This window comes from Emys orbicularis, chromosome 8, assembly GCF_028017835.1.
Source record: "Emys orbicularis isolate rEmyOrb1 chromosome 8, rEmyOrb1.hap1, whole genome shotgun sequence".
Classification (NCBI taxonomy): domain Eukaryota; kingdom Metazoa; phylum Chordata; order Testudines; family Emydidae; genus Emys; species Emys orbicularis.
The window spans coordinates 95,163,344-95,181,592 of NC_088690.1; the positions used below are offsets into that span (position 1 = coordinate 95,163,344).

The following is an 18,249-nucleotide window of genomic DNA, read 5'->3' on the forward strand; positions in this document are numbered from 1 at the left end:
TTTAGAACATTCTCCTCTGTTAGGAGGCTCCCACTGTCAAAAAACAGATTTGACAAAACCCTGGGGGTGGGCGTAAGCACAAACGCTGACCTGTGTTTGGTAGTAAGGTGAGGCAGTGGGTCTGTAGCAAGAAGGCTTGGAATACCAGGGTGCTACATAAAACAAGCAGCTAGGCATACTAGCGTTCAAGTCCTAGCTCTCAACAGTCTTCCTGGGTCATTTCAACTAGGTCCTTATATGGGCACCGATTAGCATAGTATCTGAGTACTTCGCCAAGAGTCCGTTTTAGCCTCACTACACCCCTCTGAGGTAGGTGTATCCCTGTTTTACAGATGACTAACTGATCCACTGAGAAATGAAGCAGTTTGAGCTAGGTCACACTGGAAGTTTGGGAGAGCCAGGAACTGAATCGGGAGCTCCTGAAGCCCCAGCCAGTTCCTGTAAGCAAAAGGTCAGCACTCCAAGCCTTACTTTGCTTCAGTTTCCCTATCTGTAAAAGGGTGTCAGGACCACTGTGGTGGGGTGTTGTAAGGATTCATTACTTAATGCTTGACCAGCACTTTAAGGTAAGCACTAAGTACTAGTACTGAGATTGCTCAGAGCAACGGACTGGGAGCCAGGACTGTTGTAAGTTTTAATTGATAGTGTGGTCGAATGTGGTGGTAGTGGTGAGGGTCACTTGATCCCCCTGTAATTCCATCAATCAATCCAAATTGGGTCAAAGTAAGGACTTGACTGAAAACCCAATGCTGTGTCTGAGCATGTCATGGGGTAGGATGCCTGTGAGGGACAGGTGTCTATTGATGCCATCCAGCCATCGTGTTTTAGGTTTTCTGTTGGTCTTTTCCATCCTGCTTTCATTGGATCAACGTTGAAGATGACTCCACGAGGAAGGTGGTAGGGAATTTGGAGAAGGTGACTTTACCACCTCAGAGAGAGCATTGGGTGACCATTTGAGAGAGCGGAAGCTGCCTAGCTAGGAAACAGCTAGCTTCATTTGACTTCAATTCATACCATTGGCCGTTTTCAATCATTCGGCGATGATACATCTTGAAGGGTATCCAACTTCTTGTGAAGGAAAGAGGGCCATGGCTAGTGCATAGTGGGGTTGGGCTTCTCTTAGTAGATTTATGAAATAGGGGGAAATAAAACAAACTCAAAACACCCCACTGTGAGGATGGGGCCATTCCCACTAGATCCTTCCGATATGAGATTCTGTCTGCTAAAAGCAGTGATGTGCTCAAGCCTCAGCATTCAGATCAGTGTTTCATTCCTCCCCCTAAAGTTCCCCTGTTACAAAGATGGGGACTAACTTCAGGCTACAGTGCTGCATTCAGATTCCAAGCACACCCACAGTTCAGGGACATTCAGATCTGGAGTTTGGGTTTGGGGGTCCAACCTTCTCAGAAAGGGATTGTGCACTGGTGCCATAACTGCTGCTACTTCTAATGCTGCATACACCGATCACTCTCCCTAGAGCCCAGCAGCCCCCCCAACCGGTTGCTGCTACGGGAGAGCTGTGGGTGAAAGGTATCTCACAAAGTAGTCTATTCCTAGAGCCATGCTGCAGCCCGAGGGAGCTACTGGCTTCTAGTCCTTTGCTGATCCTCAAAGCAAAGCAGAGCTGAATCACTGCCACCTACCTGGGACTATTTTATTTCGAGAGACTAACATTTTTAAAAAGGAATAGTGGATCAGCCACTCCTGGTGCTGAGACCCCGGACTCCATGCAGGACTGAGACAAGGGCTTTATTTTCTATTTGCTCACTCTGTTGACAGCTACCTCAACTCAGCTTCAAGCATGCTCACAGGGCCTGGGGAGAGGCCTCTGAGCACTCCTTGGGGCAGCTGCTTGCTAATGCCTAAGGATAAACTGCATCCTCCAAAACCAAACAACATAGCCACTGTTTAATCAACAGAATATGGCTTACTCATAATACTAATAAACCATTTGCATCTGTAAGAAGGCACCCATCCTGCCCCAGGTGGTCTAAACGTGTAAAGCAAGGATGGCTCTTTTCCTGAGTTTTCTGACTGTATCAGAGAATGGAACCAAGACCTGCTTCCAGGTTGCAGTGTGCAGATGCTGTTCCTGAAGAATTTTTAAAACAGCTTCGCGAAGGAGAAAAGCACATTTAAAATAAAAGTCAAGGAGATTCCCGGTTGGCTCAGAACAGTGGAAACTCACACTTTGGCTTGAAATGCAAGTGACCTCAGAAACAACACTGGCTTTTAATTGTCTGGGAAGGAGTCTCATACCTTTTTTTTATTCAGACTTCTACTTGATCAGATTCAGACAAGGAGAGAACGGAAGTCGCAGGGGGATACAAAGAACAGTTTTGGGCAGATGGGAGACAGTTTAACACACAGTGAGAGTAAGACAGAAGCAAAACAAGAAGGTGAGAACTCAGGGCCCTAATGCTTTAACAGATAGCATCATTCGCAGCATCACTATAAACCAGGTGCTTTGGCCAATTTCAGTCTTGGTGTAAGTTGGTGCAGTTACCATTGGGCATTGTGGCTGCTTAGACCAAGGTTGAATTTGGTCCATAATGTTCATGTCTAACACCTTAGTGAAATGGAAATTGAGACTACAAAGTTGACGTTCTAGCACACTTAAAGATGCATAACCAAATTTACCTCTGGTGTAAGGGGCCACAACCCCATTGGACTCAATGGAGTTGCATCTGCTTATTCCAGTGGTGAACTTAGTCTGTAGTATGTGCTAGTGAAGCATCCACCCTAGCGTGTTATCCAGCAATACAGAGCTTTTCCTTTTCCTTTTCTGACCCAAATGAGTAGGTTTCCCTACCAGTCCCCATTGTTCACATGTTCTTAGCCATTGCTGAGCCAGCCCTGCCCAACAGCATAAGGTCAGGGAAGCTAGGGAATTTCATCACTCAGAAATAGCAAAACAAACATAAGAAACCATTATTGCCTTTTCCCCATATTGAGGAACTAGATCATTTCCCTACCACAGACTAAAGAAATATTAGAAAGTGACCCTGCTGTAAGCAAAGATCCTGTCTTCTGCCCAGCAGCTGAGAGCAGCCCCTTCTGCCTCTAACAATTAAAGATGAGTCTAAGCTATGAGGCTCATGTCAAAATCCAAACTTCCAAAAAGTGTGGGTCTGTAATTCTGCTGCTGGCTCCTCTCTAATATTGATTCTATGTGACAGATCTAATTATGCATTAAATACCCTTCTGTTGCTTCCCACTGGCAATCAACTGATCCCTAGCCCAGATTTACACTAGGCACTCAATACCCAAATGTTGTGCCAGCAGGCATCCTGCTCCACAAGGATAAGCTCCTCCTTCCTGCACTCAGGATCTCGTCTGAAAAAGAGACATCTTGTGGTAAAATTCCTGCAACCATCTCCGGCAGAGAAGGAGGTTCTGACTCTTGTTAATTTTGGCAGGTTATTTGCAGGGGCAGTACTAAAGACCTCTCCCTGGTCCCCTGTATTCACCTGACCTAGGGTGGAAGGAGGAAAAGAAAGGTGCACAAATTTCTGGCTTAGACGCCCCGTGCTGGGGTATGTGCATTGTCCTTTTATCAGTGGGTAATTCTATTCACCGAGCTCCATGAACATGTGTAGGTGTGCAATGAACCCTTGGGAAACACACCAGGGCAGAGGCTAAGTGAGCTCAGAGGTTGTTGTTCTGGCTGTCTTCTTCTTCTGGGTCTTTGGTTTGTGCCAGTGTTATATTCTCTTGGATTTCATTGTGGTGTCTCCTCATCCTTAAAAAAAAGAAAAAGAAATGAAGAGTCAAAACCCAAGGGAGAAAGCCAGCATGAGGCAGCAGCGTATGCCTGTTTCACCGCCAGCTCGGTGTGTATTTTACCAGTCAATTCTTAATCCATACATAAGCTTGATTTCAGCCGATTTCTCCTCTAGTGAGTGCTACAGCATTTCGGCTAGCTACATTATTTCTGCTAGCACAGTGCAACAGCCATGCCCGCTGAGCCCTTGTCTTGAGCACACCCTTATCAGCACTCTTCCCCACCCATTTTCTGAGTACACCCTAATATATTCTCTCCCCTGTTCCTGGGTGGGCCAAGTCTGACAATTTCACAGTTAGCGCTCTTTTCGTCCCCCGAAAAGGAGGCTCTACTTCAGGGGGATCATTACAAACTTTGGGCCCACTCCAGCAATCCCTGCTCACATGAACAATACTTACTTACAGAAGTAGACTCTGATTTCCATGGGTTCTACTTGTATGAGCAAGTGTTACAGGCATGTACCCTTAAAATCATATGAATTTGCATGGAATATCATAGGATTGGAGTGTTAATTTCATCTAATGTTCAGTGCATTTCAATGGAATTTATTCCAACTTCACTTCTTGTTCATTTAAGATATACTAACTAGGCTCTAGGTTCAGCTCTATAGCAGACGATGAGGGGTTACTTGTAACTGCAGAGATTCGGTTAGATGTGGTAGAACTGGTCCTGCTGTGTTCTGTGGCTAATGCATAGAACTGGGAGGCAGTCTCCACTCTGGGGTTTATGAAGCTGGAGCACACTTCTGGGTATTTGGTTTTCTTTAATTGATTTATTGGTTATCTCCTCCTCAGCCTGTCCCCTGTTTGGAGAGGTTTATATGATTCAACATCAATGGATGCAGAATAAATTCCATTAAAAACCATCAGGGAACATCCCATGCAATCTCTGACAACAGTTTATCCAAATTCATTAGGAATTAAGGCAGTATGGGTTCCAGTTTTCAGTACTGTGGGCCTTACCCTTTATCTCATGAGTAAAAATGCCACTCCGTTCCCCTTCAGATCCTGGATTAAATAACATTCACTAACATCTGCTCCTCTCCACTGCTATTTCAACTGTTTTTTTTTTTAAATATAATAGAACCCTATAGAGGTTTGGGCAGATGGAGAGCTAGTCGGGTCGAAGGTCTTACCAACACATTGAAAAACCTGCCAGAGTGGTCCACTTCTCCTAAGTCACTACTTACTTTTCTCTGTTGAAAACAATGAAGTCCCTTTGCAGTGACTCCAGGTGCTTCTGAAGACGGCAGCCCTTCCATGTTGAAATAGGGAAAAAACAGAGGTGAGGACAGTTAGAGTTCACAACTGACACAGGACAGTATCTGAGGTGTTCCCATCCATTAGGCATAAATGGGTATGCCCCTACAGGTAGAAGAATGGCAATCAGGGCAATGTATTATATTCAACAGTGCTTATTCCATCACAGAAGGTCTCCAGTTTTGAGAAAGGATTCATAGAAGAGCTCAGTTTACCGCAGCTATACAAAGCATGGGATGTGCCCCCAGAAGTCTTAGCACCACACACGAGTGAGAGCAGCGCCAATGTGGATGCAGGGTATTACAACTTGAGAATTATTGTGCAGGCTGCCTCTTCTCACTCGTGCTAGGCAAATATAAAAGAAGTAAGTTAAGTGTAAATTGCTTGAGTTAATGCTGTGGTGAACCCAAAGTGCCTTACAGAATGTATAGAGGGATCCCTCCATCCATTCCTGAAATACCTCCCACACGCTTTTAGGGAAGGGAAATAAGGTGCATGATTGAACCGCACAAGCAAAACCACACAACTGCTTTGGCCAGGAAGTTGGGAAGAACTATTTCAGCAGTTGATTCTACAGGAGGCACTTGAAGTTGGCAAAAGATTAAATCCCCAAACTAGAATTTCCCCAAGGCAGACTGGTTGATATTCCTCAATAGTCCCAACTGTGCCATTGATATCTTTCATAATGATAAGTGACCGAGGCCTCCGTTTTACCTCTCGTCTGAAAGAGAGAATTTGCGGCATGGGAGCTGAAAACGTACAGAAAGACCTACCTTCTTCTCTCTCCTCTTTCATTAGATAAAGAGAGATGGAAGGAGGAGCAGTCTTGTGTCTAAAGCAGAGAATTAGGGGGTTCGCATTATTGTGATTGCCATTTAATCACAGGGCATTAGGCCCCTTACAAAATACACAGAGAGACATTTTTCCCTGCCCTGAAGAGCTGACAGCTTAAGGGTAGGCAGGGCACAACATGTGAGAGCTACAAGTGGTAGGTGAGGGGAAAGGAGCAATGGAAATAGATTCATGCAGTTAGTTATGTGCAGGCCTTGTTTCAAAACTGTTCTGTTCCCAGCTCTGGCTTGTGGTTTCCCCATCTGTAAAGTGGGGAGAATGATACCCACTCCCCAGGAGTGCTGGGAGGTTTCATTAATGCTGGTCAAGTGCTTTCAGCACCTAGGATGGATGGCAAAGCGTTAGTATGGAAAGCCAGATTTCCTTCTGCTGTGGCCAGGTGACGGAGCTCTGTCGAGAGCCTGCCTCATTTGGGCTCAGTGAAGCTTGATGGAAGAGATGGGCAAGCCTCAGGCCAGGATCAATGTCACACCTACTCCATTCTATCATTGTCTATCAGCAGCCACACACACAGACTACAAACAAAGGGGGTAAAAAAACCTGCCTGAAGGCAAATAAAACATTTACGAGCCCTAACTCTGACTGGCAAGATCGGTTCTGATAGCTCTGGAGTTTGGCTGCTTCATTCACCTCAGAGACAGCGTTTCACTGGGCCACCAGACACCACCTGCATTCCAGTCACTGGCGCATGGTAAAAGGAAAAAAGTGACAAATGCCTTCTTTGAACCATTTGTACAAGTCAGACACTGACACGATTCCTTAAAAAGACTCAGCTCTAGCACTCCCCGAAGCCGTGAGCAACAGTGCACCTCTCCTTGCTATGTATGACACAGGCTCTGGTTTAATGCAACCCCAAGAATTCATAACCTTGCATTTCACTTTTAATTTCCTCTGAGCATTATGCGCAGCTGTTGCTTCCTTCATACAGCTGCAGTCCTCAGAGCCATCATTCACACACACACACACACACACACACACACACACACACACACACACACAGTGGTAGTGATTTGAACAGTAGAGATATCTCGGGTTTTGTCACTGCCTGCTGACAACGAACTTAACCCTGAGGGTCTCCCTGAATGAATACTAGTGTCAGTAAACTCCAGACCTAAATGCACAAAGAAAACCGGTAAAGCAGACATAAAATGCCCTAGAAAATCCTATAGCCATGGTCTACATCAGGGGTGAAAGTAAGGCAGTACGAGCTGGTACGGCGCACTGGTAAAATGTGCCCGCCGGTACCAGCCCGTACCACTGACTTTAAAGCGCTGCCGCGGCAGCGCTTTAATGTCACTGCCCCTTTTGCCCCCCCAGCCAGGGTGAAGGGGGGGCAAAAAGGAGCAGCTGCCCTGGGGCCGGTGATTTAAAAGGGCGTGGGGCTCTGGGCCCTTTAAATCACGGCTGAAGCCCCTGGCGGCACGGGCCAGGCAGTGCAGATGGACTGGCTGGGGGACGCTGGCCCCCGCCCCCGCCCCTTCTGCCTGAGGCCCCGCCCCTTCCAGGGGGGAGGGGAGAGCCAGCCCTGTACCAGTAAGAGCTCAATTTTACTTTCACCCCTGGTCTACATGAAGAATATTGTAATGTTTACCTCACACACGAGGTTTTGAACTACTATAAACTAAATTTATTTAAAGATGCTTCTGAGAAAACTGCCCAGACGGTACATTCCTCCTCAACCTCTGATCTCAAAGAGTCCTCCCATCAAAAAGGAATGGGAGCCAAAAAGATGATCACTGCAGACACTTCCACCTCACACCTCCTACCTTTCAAGGTACTAAAAGAATGAGGCCTACAGCAAGGGAAAGTGTGCGCAGGGGAACCTATACCTTTAAAAGGAGGAAACCGGTAGCGGGTTCGGAGGGAGGAAAGAAAGGCCTTTTATAGCAGGGAGGTGATATGCAGACAAAGAGAGGAGAAGCAGGAAGAGAGTCCTGACAGCAAAGAAAGAGATGGGTGCCAGAGATGAGAAGAGAGGGGAAGGGTGCAGCGAAGACCAAAGCATGACCCACTATCACATCTAGGGAGACCATTGCTGTTTAATGCCATAGGTTGTCAGTCAAACCAGCCTCCTTAGAAAACACTGTTTTATTTTGTTTCTTGAGAAATTTTACTTAAAAAATAACAACATGTTTTTGGAATAAACTTTCCAAATTCCTAGGTTTTTCACAAAACCCAACACATTCTACAGGGTTCTGCTGCCTCTTGGCTGCACTCAACCTGCTGGCAACATTCACTCTGCACAGCTGATTCAGAAGGAGTGGGGATCAGGCTGCTTTTGCTTCCACTGATGAAGAGTATTAAAAAGGATCAGTTTTGTAAATGAAAGAGCTCTTATCCCAGGCCATGGTAAAATATTTAAGATGCTCAGAGATTCAGCTGACCTTTAAAATAACTTAATTTTTAAAAGAATCCAATTCTATTTACTTAGAGGATCTTTATCATAGAAGAGGGATAAGGGAGACTTCAGCTTTAACAAAGCCCTATGGTATCTATGCAGGGGAGAAATTCCAGCCACACAGAAGTTGATGGGAGTTTTGACATTGACTTCAGTGGGGCCCGGATTTCACTCTAGGGCTTCGTTAGGCTCCCTCCTAATGTTATCATGACCTGTCAACATGTTTTAAACACAACTGATTTTCCTAGTCTAAACATGGCCTTGGAAACACTTCACCTTTTAGATGACTGAACTGAAAGGAAGGACAGGCTCCTACCCCAAACTGGCCTTCAGCATCTTACAAATAAACTGGGTGGTACATTGTGTGCCTTAAAAACTGGCTTTCCACTTCCTGAGACATAGACTCAATGTCTGGTTTAGTTTGATCACAACTGAAAATGAGGTTGTGGGTGGTCTGATCCTAGCCCAGGGGTCGGCAACCTTTCAGAAGTGGTGTGCCGAGTCTTCATTTATTCACTCTAATTAAGGTTTTGCATGCCAGTCAAACATTTTAACGTTTTTAGAAGGGCTCTTTCTATAAGTCTATAATATATAACGAAACTGTTGTTGTATGTAAAGTAAATAAGGTTTTTAAAATGTTTAAGAAGCTTCATTTAAAATTAAATTAAAATGCAGAGCCCCCCGGACTGGTGGCCAGGACCCGGGCAGTGTGAGTGCCACTGAAAATCAGTTTGTGTGCCGCCTTTGGCACGCATGCCATAGGTTGCCTACCCCTGTCCTAGCCCATAATGAAGATTTGCCCACATTGCAAATCCTGCTGCAAGCTTAGCATAATGGAGCCATGTTGGCTGCAGAGAGGCCAAGGTCTGGAATAGTGGGGGAGTCATAAGAGTTTGCTGGTACCTTGGAAGCGCTGCTTGGAAGAAGCTTGCAAAACACCTTTCTGACTTGTGCCCAGGTGTGAGAAACTGGAGCGACACCATTTCCTATCACTCTGACCCAGTCTTGCAGTAAATTATCTCCAGCAAAACATTATCAGCAGCAAAGTCAGAAACTAGTCCTTCCCGTACTCCATTCCCTGAAATTCAGAGCCATCTGAGACTGTTTAAATCCGAACATTAGCCACCACAGGCAATTCCTTTTTCCCCCTCTTCTGACTTTTTATAAAGGAAATTAAATGCAAAATCTATGTTATGAAACATCAAAATTACATAATTAAGATAGAGATTTAGGAAAGAGATTTATGCACAAGTTAATGTTCATATTATAATATCATGCTGTCCCTGGTACATATTCTGTCACTAGTACAGAGAGGTTTTGTGAACAAAGCCATCCCAACAGCAACAATCAGACTATTTACATGTTTGCATTTTGCTGCATCCATATGAAATATCAAGAGGATTTTTGTGCAAAGAAAGGAATTTCCAAGACTGTAGGTACCAGCCTCTCTTTCTCTCTCACCTGTGAGGAATAGCTTTTGTTGGTATCTTTCTCCTTCTTAGCTAAGCGCTTCTTTTTCTTATGAAGAGGTTTGGACTCCAGGATCATTTCTTCAAGTTCGAAGGTTGGGTCACAATTCAGTCTACCTTTCTATAGGGGAGAGAAAGGTCACCTTAGCTGAATCGACCCTGCCTTGAAGAGGCTCTTACAAACAGGAAAGAACCTGGGAAATAACTCTCTAATGAATAAACCAACAACAATAACCTAGCCAGAGCTCCTGCTGAACCTTTTACATATTTTATCACTCCCCTCGGTTAGAAGGACACTGTCAAGGTACATTGCATCATTCTAAAAATCACTTTCTCATTTATTCATTGTTGTTTATACTGATTCTTTGGATGCTTCAAAGAGAAATCTAGAGTATTCCTTTCCATAATTATGATTTTCTTCCTTAGGTATATATGCGTTGGTTTGTTATCAAGGGTCATTTGTCAGGATAAGCGGCTATTCTAAAGTGGCTGGCAAGAACCAAGTTATACGCATAGGGTTATCTGAAAGTTCTGGGCTGTGCACGTTTTTTTAAATTGTAGAATGATCACAAGCACGGTTGCTCACAGCAGTTTGTTACTGCAGGATTGCTCATAAGCACAGTGGATAGGCATGCTAGTTTGTTATTATAGGGTTGGTTACAAGCACTGAATTCTCTGCACACAGGTTTGAAAATACAGGGTTTCTTGTAAGTGCATTAGAGCACTTCTTCTGAATACACAGACAGAGAATTAATGAGGACATTACCAACTCTAACAATAATACAAATTGTGAGCATCCAACATTGGTAATTATCCCTTTAATAGTCTTAATCATAAAATGAAAATTCTCACCTGGATTTTCCCTTGCCTTGCACCTTGTGTAGTCATATATACCTGTGCAAAGTGTGTGCAAAAGTACATTACTTTTCTGATCTAGTGCAAAGTAGTGGAGAATCAGGTGCAGTGTATAGGAGGTTACTCTGATTGTGTAGACATCCTAAACGATGTTGTTGTTTTTTTTAAATTGCCTTACAGTGGGAATGAATCCTGGCATTATCCTCTTCTGTAGGACTGCATCCCAGTTAATATCAGCCAGATACGGAAAGTCCTGGATATCTTTCAGCTGAGCAAAACGTTCCTCAGGATTTGGTTCAAGCAACTGGCAATGGGAATTAAACACAATAGTTTACACACCAGGCCATGGGAAGACAATCAGGAGAAAAAGGGTGTGTGTGTATATATATCAATCACATGGTTGTGAATCTATATCTGTCTATATGTACAGCAGTTAACTTTTTAAAATGTACCAATTTGGCCTTAGCTCGATACTGATCCCATGATATTCACCCTATTCTCTTTATTCAGTGAATACCTAGGGAATGCTTCAAATACTACAGTAGTAATGCTATGTAGTTATAAAGGAAATTGAAAAGTTCTGAAGAGCAACAATCTGTGTTTATATAGGAATATATACACACAAGCACACCCTCAAGCTTATCGTTGATACCACGAATATCAATGTTATTTGCTATCTATCAATGTGTAGGAAGAGCACAGAATTTAGGCTACATTGTTATTGACTATAGACCACACAATAAAGTGGGTAGGGAGAGAGGGGAATGGGCAGAGTTCTTCTCCTGCTCCCCAACACAGCAGCTGGCAGAGTTGAGTTGGTTTGGGTGGTGATGTAATTTGTTATGCTGTAGGCCAATGGCAAATTATTTCCTCCATTCCCAAAGCACGAGGGTAGCAGGGAGGGAGTGGTGCCTCAAAGAGGGCTACTCTTGGTTTGGCAGTTTATGCACCGCCCAGTCTCTTAAGAGTGGTGCCTAACAGCACAATGTAGCCCCTTGTCTATGTCATTGACCCTAACTCTGTCCACTCTCCCCCTCCTCTTCTTAGGAAAGATTCCATTCTCCATTAGCTTTCGGGCAGTCGTAACTGACTGCAGTGCCTGGATGGGCAGAGTTAACCTTAACCCTCCCATTGAGAGTATACTGTAAGAGTTAAACAGCCTGACAATGGCTCCAGGCGTCCACCCTCCTGTACAAGCAGGAAGAGTCACCAGCACCACTCCAGAGGGTTGTGTTAGCAACCTGGCATTACAGATCAGTACACATTTAGCGCAGGGTCTTTTTTTAATCTTGGTCAGAAGCCACATCGTTTAATCTGTGCTGGCCTGAAGCTCACAGCACAGAGATCTCAGTCCATTCTCTGGTCCCACATATCACCCAGTCCAGGGTGCGACACACAGACTCCAGCATCAGAGCCAAAGTAATCTCATTGCTAATGACTTTTCAACTGGGCTGCTTACTTGGCTACAACTGAAGATTTTCCTTTAGTAACGACTCAGTGAGTTCTTTCTTATTAGCAAGTTAAGCGGCACATCCACCGAGATGTCACCAGATGTCCTTGAGTGTGAACAAGTCATCCAAACTGCTCTGTTTTAACAGGTTCTTTTCTTTCACAGGGAAACTCAGAAAAATGGAACAGGTTCTACAATGTTTCTTTCCCCCCTCTCTCCAGTTTAAATAAAATCCCTGTGGGACCAGCTTCATCTTCACTTTCTCGGTATTTGGATCTGATTTCTCACTCCACTTCCCCACTAAACTCTACTGAAAATGTACGTGTATTTGGCATTTTATTCTCCTGTCTCCAACACAACAGTGAAATTGGAAACTGCAGATCAAAAAGGCATCTTTCCAAAGAAGACACATCTAATCACAGCACAGAAAACTTAGTTAACACCAGGGAGGCAGAGGGACTGGCCAGAGTGGTAATAAGGGGGTATAATTAAGAGAAATGGGATGCAAAAAAATGCAGGGTATGGATATTAAGAAAAGTTTTTAATTGTGAGCTCTATTAGGCTGTATCATAGTCTGCCAAGGACACCAGTGGAAGTCACAATGGATTGTGCTCTATATTGTTAGGAAACAACTGGCTGTCTTAATATTTATTTAATTGAGGTATGCAGATGGTTCCTATTACTATTGTATCTAGGCACCCCACAACCTTCAGTGGATTTATCCTCACAACATGCCCCTGTGAGGTAGGCAAGGGCCATTACCCCCACGTTAGAGATGGGGAACTGAGGCAAAGAAAGATTAAATGACTTGCCTACGGTAATTTGTGATGGAGCAGGAAACTGAACTCAGGTCTCTCAATTTCCAGGATAATACCCTACCCACTGAACCATCCTCCCTTTCTAACATCTATGAGTCTATGAAACCATGGCAGGGTCCTACTTGTCTTCACGTTTCTCAATGAAACCAGTGGGGATTTTTCATATTAGCTATAATACAAGTTAGCGACTGAATTGTGTCTTTCAAGTTCTGTGGTTCAAGATTGCAAGAACTTCTGGTAGCACATTCTAAAATAACCCCATAAAAACACTTCCTCAAATGTAATGAATAAGCTGACAACTTGAAACACCATTTTAGCATTAGCGCTTGCAACCAGAGTGTGAATGATATAAAGTGGAGGTGCAAAATCTATACTGTCAGAGTGTGAATGATATGCAGGCTGAGTGTAAACATCACTCACAATTCATTTTCCCCATTCCAAGTACTGTGCTTAAACACAAAATGCAAGTAATGTGGGTCTGTTGCCAATGATCAAACGCATTGAACCTTAATATGAAATTCACTTGAGCTATTTGAACGGGACAAAACTTAACATCCCAGTTGGCCTCATATATAATATTGATGCTAAACCAGATACAAAGGGGCACATGGAAATTTAAATAAATTGTGACACTGCATTAATAATTCAAGAGGTAGCCTGTGGGATTTACAGCATGTTGTGGTTCAGGATAAAACTTCCAGCAAAGGTAAAAATATATAGAAATACAAAGGACGTCTGCATAAAGATCCCTGTGTCGCTATTTGGCCTGGTTAAACTCTAGCTCAGGTATTAACTATTCCTCTTTCCTAAATTCTCCCATTTAATTTTAATTAAATGGATATTTTTCAATCTTCCTCCTAAAAACACTGCTGTGCTCCATTTCCAATGAAGAATTGTTCCCATGTCTATAGCCTAGCCCACGTCTATTTCAGTGGTGGGGATAACCGTACCCAGAGTCTTTAGGAAGAAATATGGTCATAAATGCTAGGGATTCTTTTATTATTCATATGTAGGGCTAGTTATTCATATGTAGGGCTAGTTATCAGGTAGAACAGCATCACTAAGCATCTGAGGCAGACAGGCTTTGGAAATACTGGTCTCAAGAAATTCATTCTTTCAGGTAGCTAAAGGCATCAGTAGTGTGGACAGAATGAGAAATGCTAACAAGTTCTGGGCCCTAGCGTTCCGAGGAGCTGGCCAGAGAAATCTGGCAAAAATTATACTCAAAAGGACAAGTGCACTAAACCTTCCCCCCCCCCCCTTCCACTCCCAAAACTCCTGGTAATAACGGACAGATACACAGGCAGCAGAGAGCAAGGACTGGGGAGTATGCTATGATGGGGGACTGTAAACTGGAGGGAGAGAGAGAGCGGTCATAAATTGGGGCCTCCCAGGCAGCAGCAGTGAGCATTGAGGCATGAAGACAGGTTCCGTAGAGGTGATTAATGTTAGTGTTTGACCTGTGTGCGTATGAGAGAGACAGAGAGAACATCCAAGCTGCCCAAAGGTTACAGAGTTATGTGCTCCAATGGCGTGGTGCTGTGGACAGAACAGAGACTAACTAATCTATCACCAGCAGAACACTTGCTGCAGCAGGGCAGGTGGATGAATAAGCAGCCTGGGACCCATATCCTGAGTCAGAAGTGTCCACACATGCAGCATGGCAGATGATGAAGAGGGACATACCTCGACCTTTAAGAACAAAAAGAATCCTAACACTGGTATTGGCCTACTACTAGATGGACATGGTAGAATCATCAATAATAATGCAGAAAAGACAGAAGTGTTCAATAAATATTTCTGTTCTGTACTTGTGAAAAAACAGAAGATGTAGTAATATCATATAACACTCTTTTCATTCCACTAGCATCTCAGGAAGATGTTAAACAGCAGCTATTAAAGTTAGACATTTTTAAATCAGCAGGTCCAGATAACGTGCATCCAAGAGCTCCAAAGAGCTAGCTGAGGAGATCACTGGACCGTTAATGTTGATTTTCAATAGGTTTGGGAAAACTGGGCTGCTCCAGAAGACTAGAGGAAAGTTAGTGTTGTGCCAATATTTTAAAAGGGTAAACAGAATGACCGAGGTAATTGTAGGCCTGTCAGTCTGACACTGATTCCAGGGAAGATAATGTAGCAGCTGATATGGGATTTGATTAATAAAGAATTAAATGCCAATCAACATGGTTTATGGAAAATAGATCCTGTCAAACTAACTTGATATATTTTTTGATTATATTTTTGATAGTATGAGATTACAGAAGTTTGGTTGATAAAGGCAAAACTGTTGATATAATATAATTAGACTTCTATAAGGTATCTAATGTGGTACCATACAACAATTTGATTAAAAAAAACTAGAATGAGATAAAATTAACATGGCATACATTCAGTGAATTAAAAGCTGGCTAACTGATAGGTCTCAGAATGTGACTGTAAATGGGGAATCATTCAAAATGTTGACGTTCCCATTTAGCAGGGTTCAAAATGGACTAGTTACCCTTTTTCATGATATTTTCTGCTAAGACTGTTATTCAAATGGTTTCTGAAATCCTTATCAAATGTTTTGTTTCCTGAAAACCTGCCTTCAGTAAGAAATCATGGGTTTAGGTTAACAAACAGTTTTTATAACAATTTTGAAAACAATGTTGATAAAAATGTCAGTGAAAATCGAGAAAAACGGTTTCAGAAAATGATATGGGAAATGGAACAAAGTGAGAATATCAGCATTTTTTGTGAAAAGTTTGCATTTTGGAAAAAATGTTTTTTTTCAACAAAATAGAAAGTTTCGTGTGAAAAATTTTGACCATCTCTATTTCATTCTCTCTCTAATTCCCAACGATGATTTCAGAGGGACAAAAGCGACTACTGGGCCAGTCTGAAGGACGCTAATCCTGCATATATCCTGAGAACAGGGGCAACACCAGTGCAAGCTTCCCTGTTACTGGGCCCTCAATGTACCCTGACCTGGAGGTGACACGGTCAGTAAGGCTTCCAGCTAGTGATTATATCAGTGTGGATACCTTTAGTCATTTTAAAGAGGGCACCAAGAGCCATGAGAAAGTCACTAACACTGGATCTGACCTGGACCAGATTTGCACTGGACACCTAAGGAGTAATCCAAGGGCCAGTGAGCACAATGTCCTCTTAGATGTGAATATAGCCATTCCCCTGAGTTATCCCGTTTCCCCACCTGCCCTCACCTTTTTGAGTAGCGACACCATTTCTTTAGACCAAGCAGCAGGATACATGACAGTAGCTGTCTTGAACACGTGAGCAATTTCATTTGTCGATGTGTTGGAGCGAATGTGATAGGGCCTCTGTGAAAAACACAAGGAAACCATTTCATTAAAAAAAAAAAAATCTTTTGGAAATCTTCCTAGGGCAAGAAGTCTCCAAACAGAGTCTCTTTGTGCCATTCTCCAAGCCCCCCCATTGCTGCTCTAGATTGAACCATTGAAAGTCAGTCACTGCAGAGGCTAACTCAATAGAAGTAAATAGATTACTACAGGACTGAATAATAACAAATAATAATAATGAGACATTTGAACAGCAAGATGAATAGGAGGGAAAAGCAAAGGGTAGAGCTGTCACCCAGCTGGTATTTCGTTGACAAAGCCAGTATTTGTACTTAAAGAGGCCATTACAGTGAAATTAATTTACTGGTACTGCAAAGGCCAGTACTTTCTCAACATTCTCTGTTAAATGTAAATGGTATTTTCTGTTCATTTCTCAAGTTTGAGATAATATTGACAAGGTAGAGGCTAGTGGTTTTTCTCTCTGCTTCTTCTTTCCTTTGGAAAGATAACAACAGCAACAAAGGGAAAAAAGAACAATTTGAAAAATAACACCTCATAGCAGAGGTAGTTGAACAGAGTTTCACAGGTATGGCTCAGGATGCAGAAGGGCTGTTCATTTATGCATGGTGAATGTCCTAGAGGTAGGAATAAATGGACGCTTCACTTTCATTTTAGATGCCAACCTGAATTCTGGCCACAGACCTTTAAGATACATATGCAAGATGGAGAGGATGTTGCACCTTGGAGCGTGCAAAGTCTAAATTTTCCAGAAAAAAAGATGTGCAACCGAGCAGGCAAAGCACAATCACAATAACAATGCATGTAGACCAATTGCACATCTGACTGGTACGTGCAACTACATGCAGCTCAACATTTAACTTGAAATTAATAAGGGAAGTTTGTGTATACAAGGGAAGGATTGCTGTATAATTTTGTTTTTGAAGTTTTTTTAATTCCCAGATTTTTATTAAAATACACCTCTACCTTGATATAACGCGACCCGATATAACGCGGTAAAGCAGTGCTCCGGGGGGGGGGGGGGGCTGCGCACTCCAGTGGATCAAAGCAAGTTCAATATAACGCGGTTTCACCTATAACGCGGTAAGATTTTTTGGCTCCCGAGGACAGCGTTCTATCGAGGTAGAGGTGTATGTTGACAATAAGTGTTCATTTTAAAATATATGTGAGCAGATACAAATTAATATGTGGAAACAGATGCATTATACTGAATATTTGCAAACAATGCTGGGGAACTCAAGTCTTCCTATAAAAGTTTATTACATTATACTGTGGTCACCACTAATATCATCAATTTGCTGTGCTATGATGTTTGAATATACTGCAGTATTTTCTACACCTAGATTTGGAAATAACACAAAGTCAAAAGCCTTGGAATAGTAAGTGCAACAGTGTCGCAATCCATTTTATTTTCTAATTATAAAGTGAGTATATATTACTTACATTTTCAAAAGTGATTAGAGATTTTGGTTTTGAGTGCTCGGCTGCAGGAAGGGTGCACTGCACATCTGAGAACCATATCCTTTTAACCTGTCCAAGTTGGGGCCCAAAACTTGAGCCACCCAAAATTCACTTTAAAATTTAGATCAGTTTATATATAGATATAAATTAAAATACATTCTGCCCACACAGCTTCTTAAAAGATAAAAAGTGCTATATGCTGGACATGTAAATATTATTTGAAGAGTATTTTTTTAATCTCACAAACTGTTATGTAATCTTTTTGCTTGGAAAATACAGTTTATTTCATGCTAAGCAACTTTCCATGTTGCCCACCTATTTTTACAAAATTGTTTAAAAGGACTTCTCCAAGATGCACCAAACTTTGCAAGTAAATTACAGCCAAAGACTGAGGCATGACAGGGCATGAATAGTGTTGTATTAATAATTCACACACAGTGGTTCATGTTTGCTCAGACTGCAGAGCCTTAATGCAATAGTAAAATGATTTTAATTTTTTTTTCTTGCGTGTTCTGAGCTCAGATTAAATTCTATTACAGTCCCTGCTTTTGGAATTCTTATCCATCAATTAGATGGCTCAGTTTTT

The 18,249-nt window shown here is 42.7% G+C and overlaps 1 protein-coding gene across 1 annotated transcript in view; it reads right to left on the reverse strand.

The window, feature by feature from the left end:
* Nucleotides 1-3,648: 3,648 nt before the first annotated feature.
* Nucleotides 3,649-18,249, reverse strand: part of STK32A (serine/threonine kinase 32A) — a 69,970-nt gene continuing 55,369 nt past the window's right edge. The window contains exons 7-11 of the mRNA XM_065409734.1: nucleotides 16,089-16,205; nucleotides 10,796-10,921; nucleotides 9,755-9,883; nucleotides 4,974-5,038; nucleotides 3,649-3,742 (exon numbers count right to left, since the gene is read on the reverse strand). Of these exons, the coding sequence (XP_065265806.1) occupies nucleotides 3,649-3,742; nucleotides 4,974-5,038; nucleotides 9,755-9,883; nucleotides 10,796-10,921; nucleotides 16,089-16,205 (531 nt within the window). The remainder of the gene's footprint in view (nucleotides 3,743-4,973; nucleotides 5,039-9,754; nucleotides 9,884-10,795; nucleotides 10,922-16,088; nucleotides 16,206-18,249) is intronic.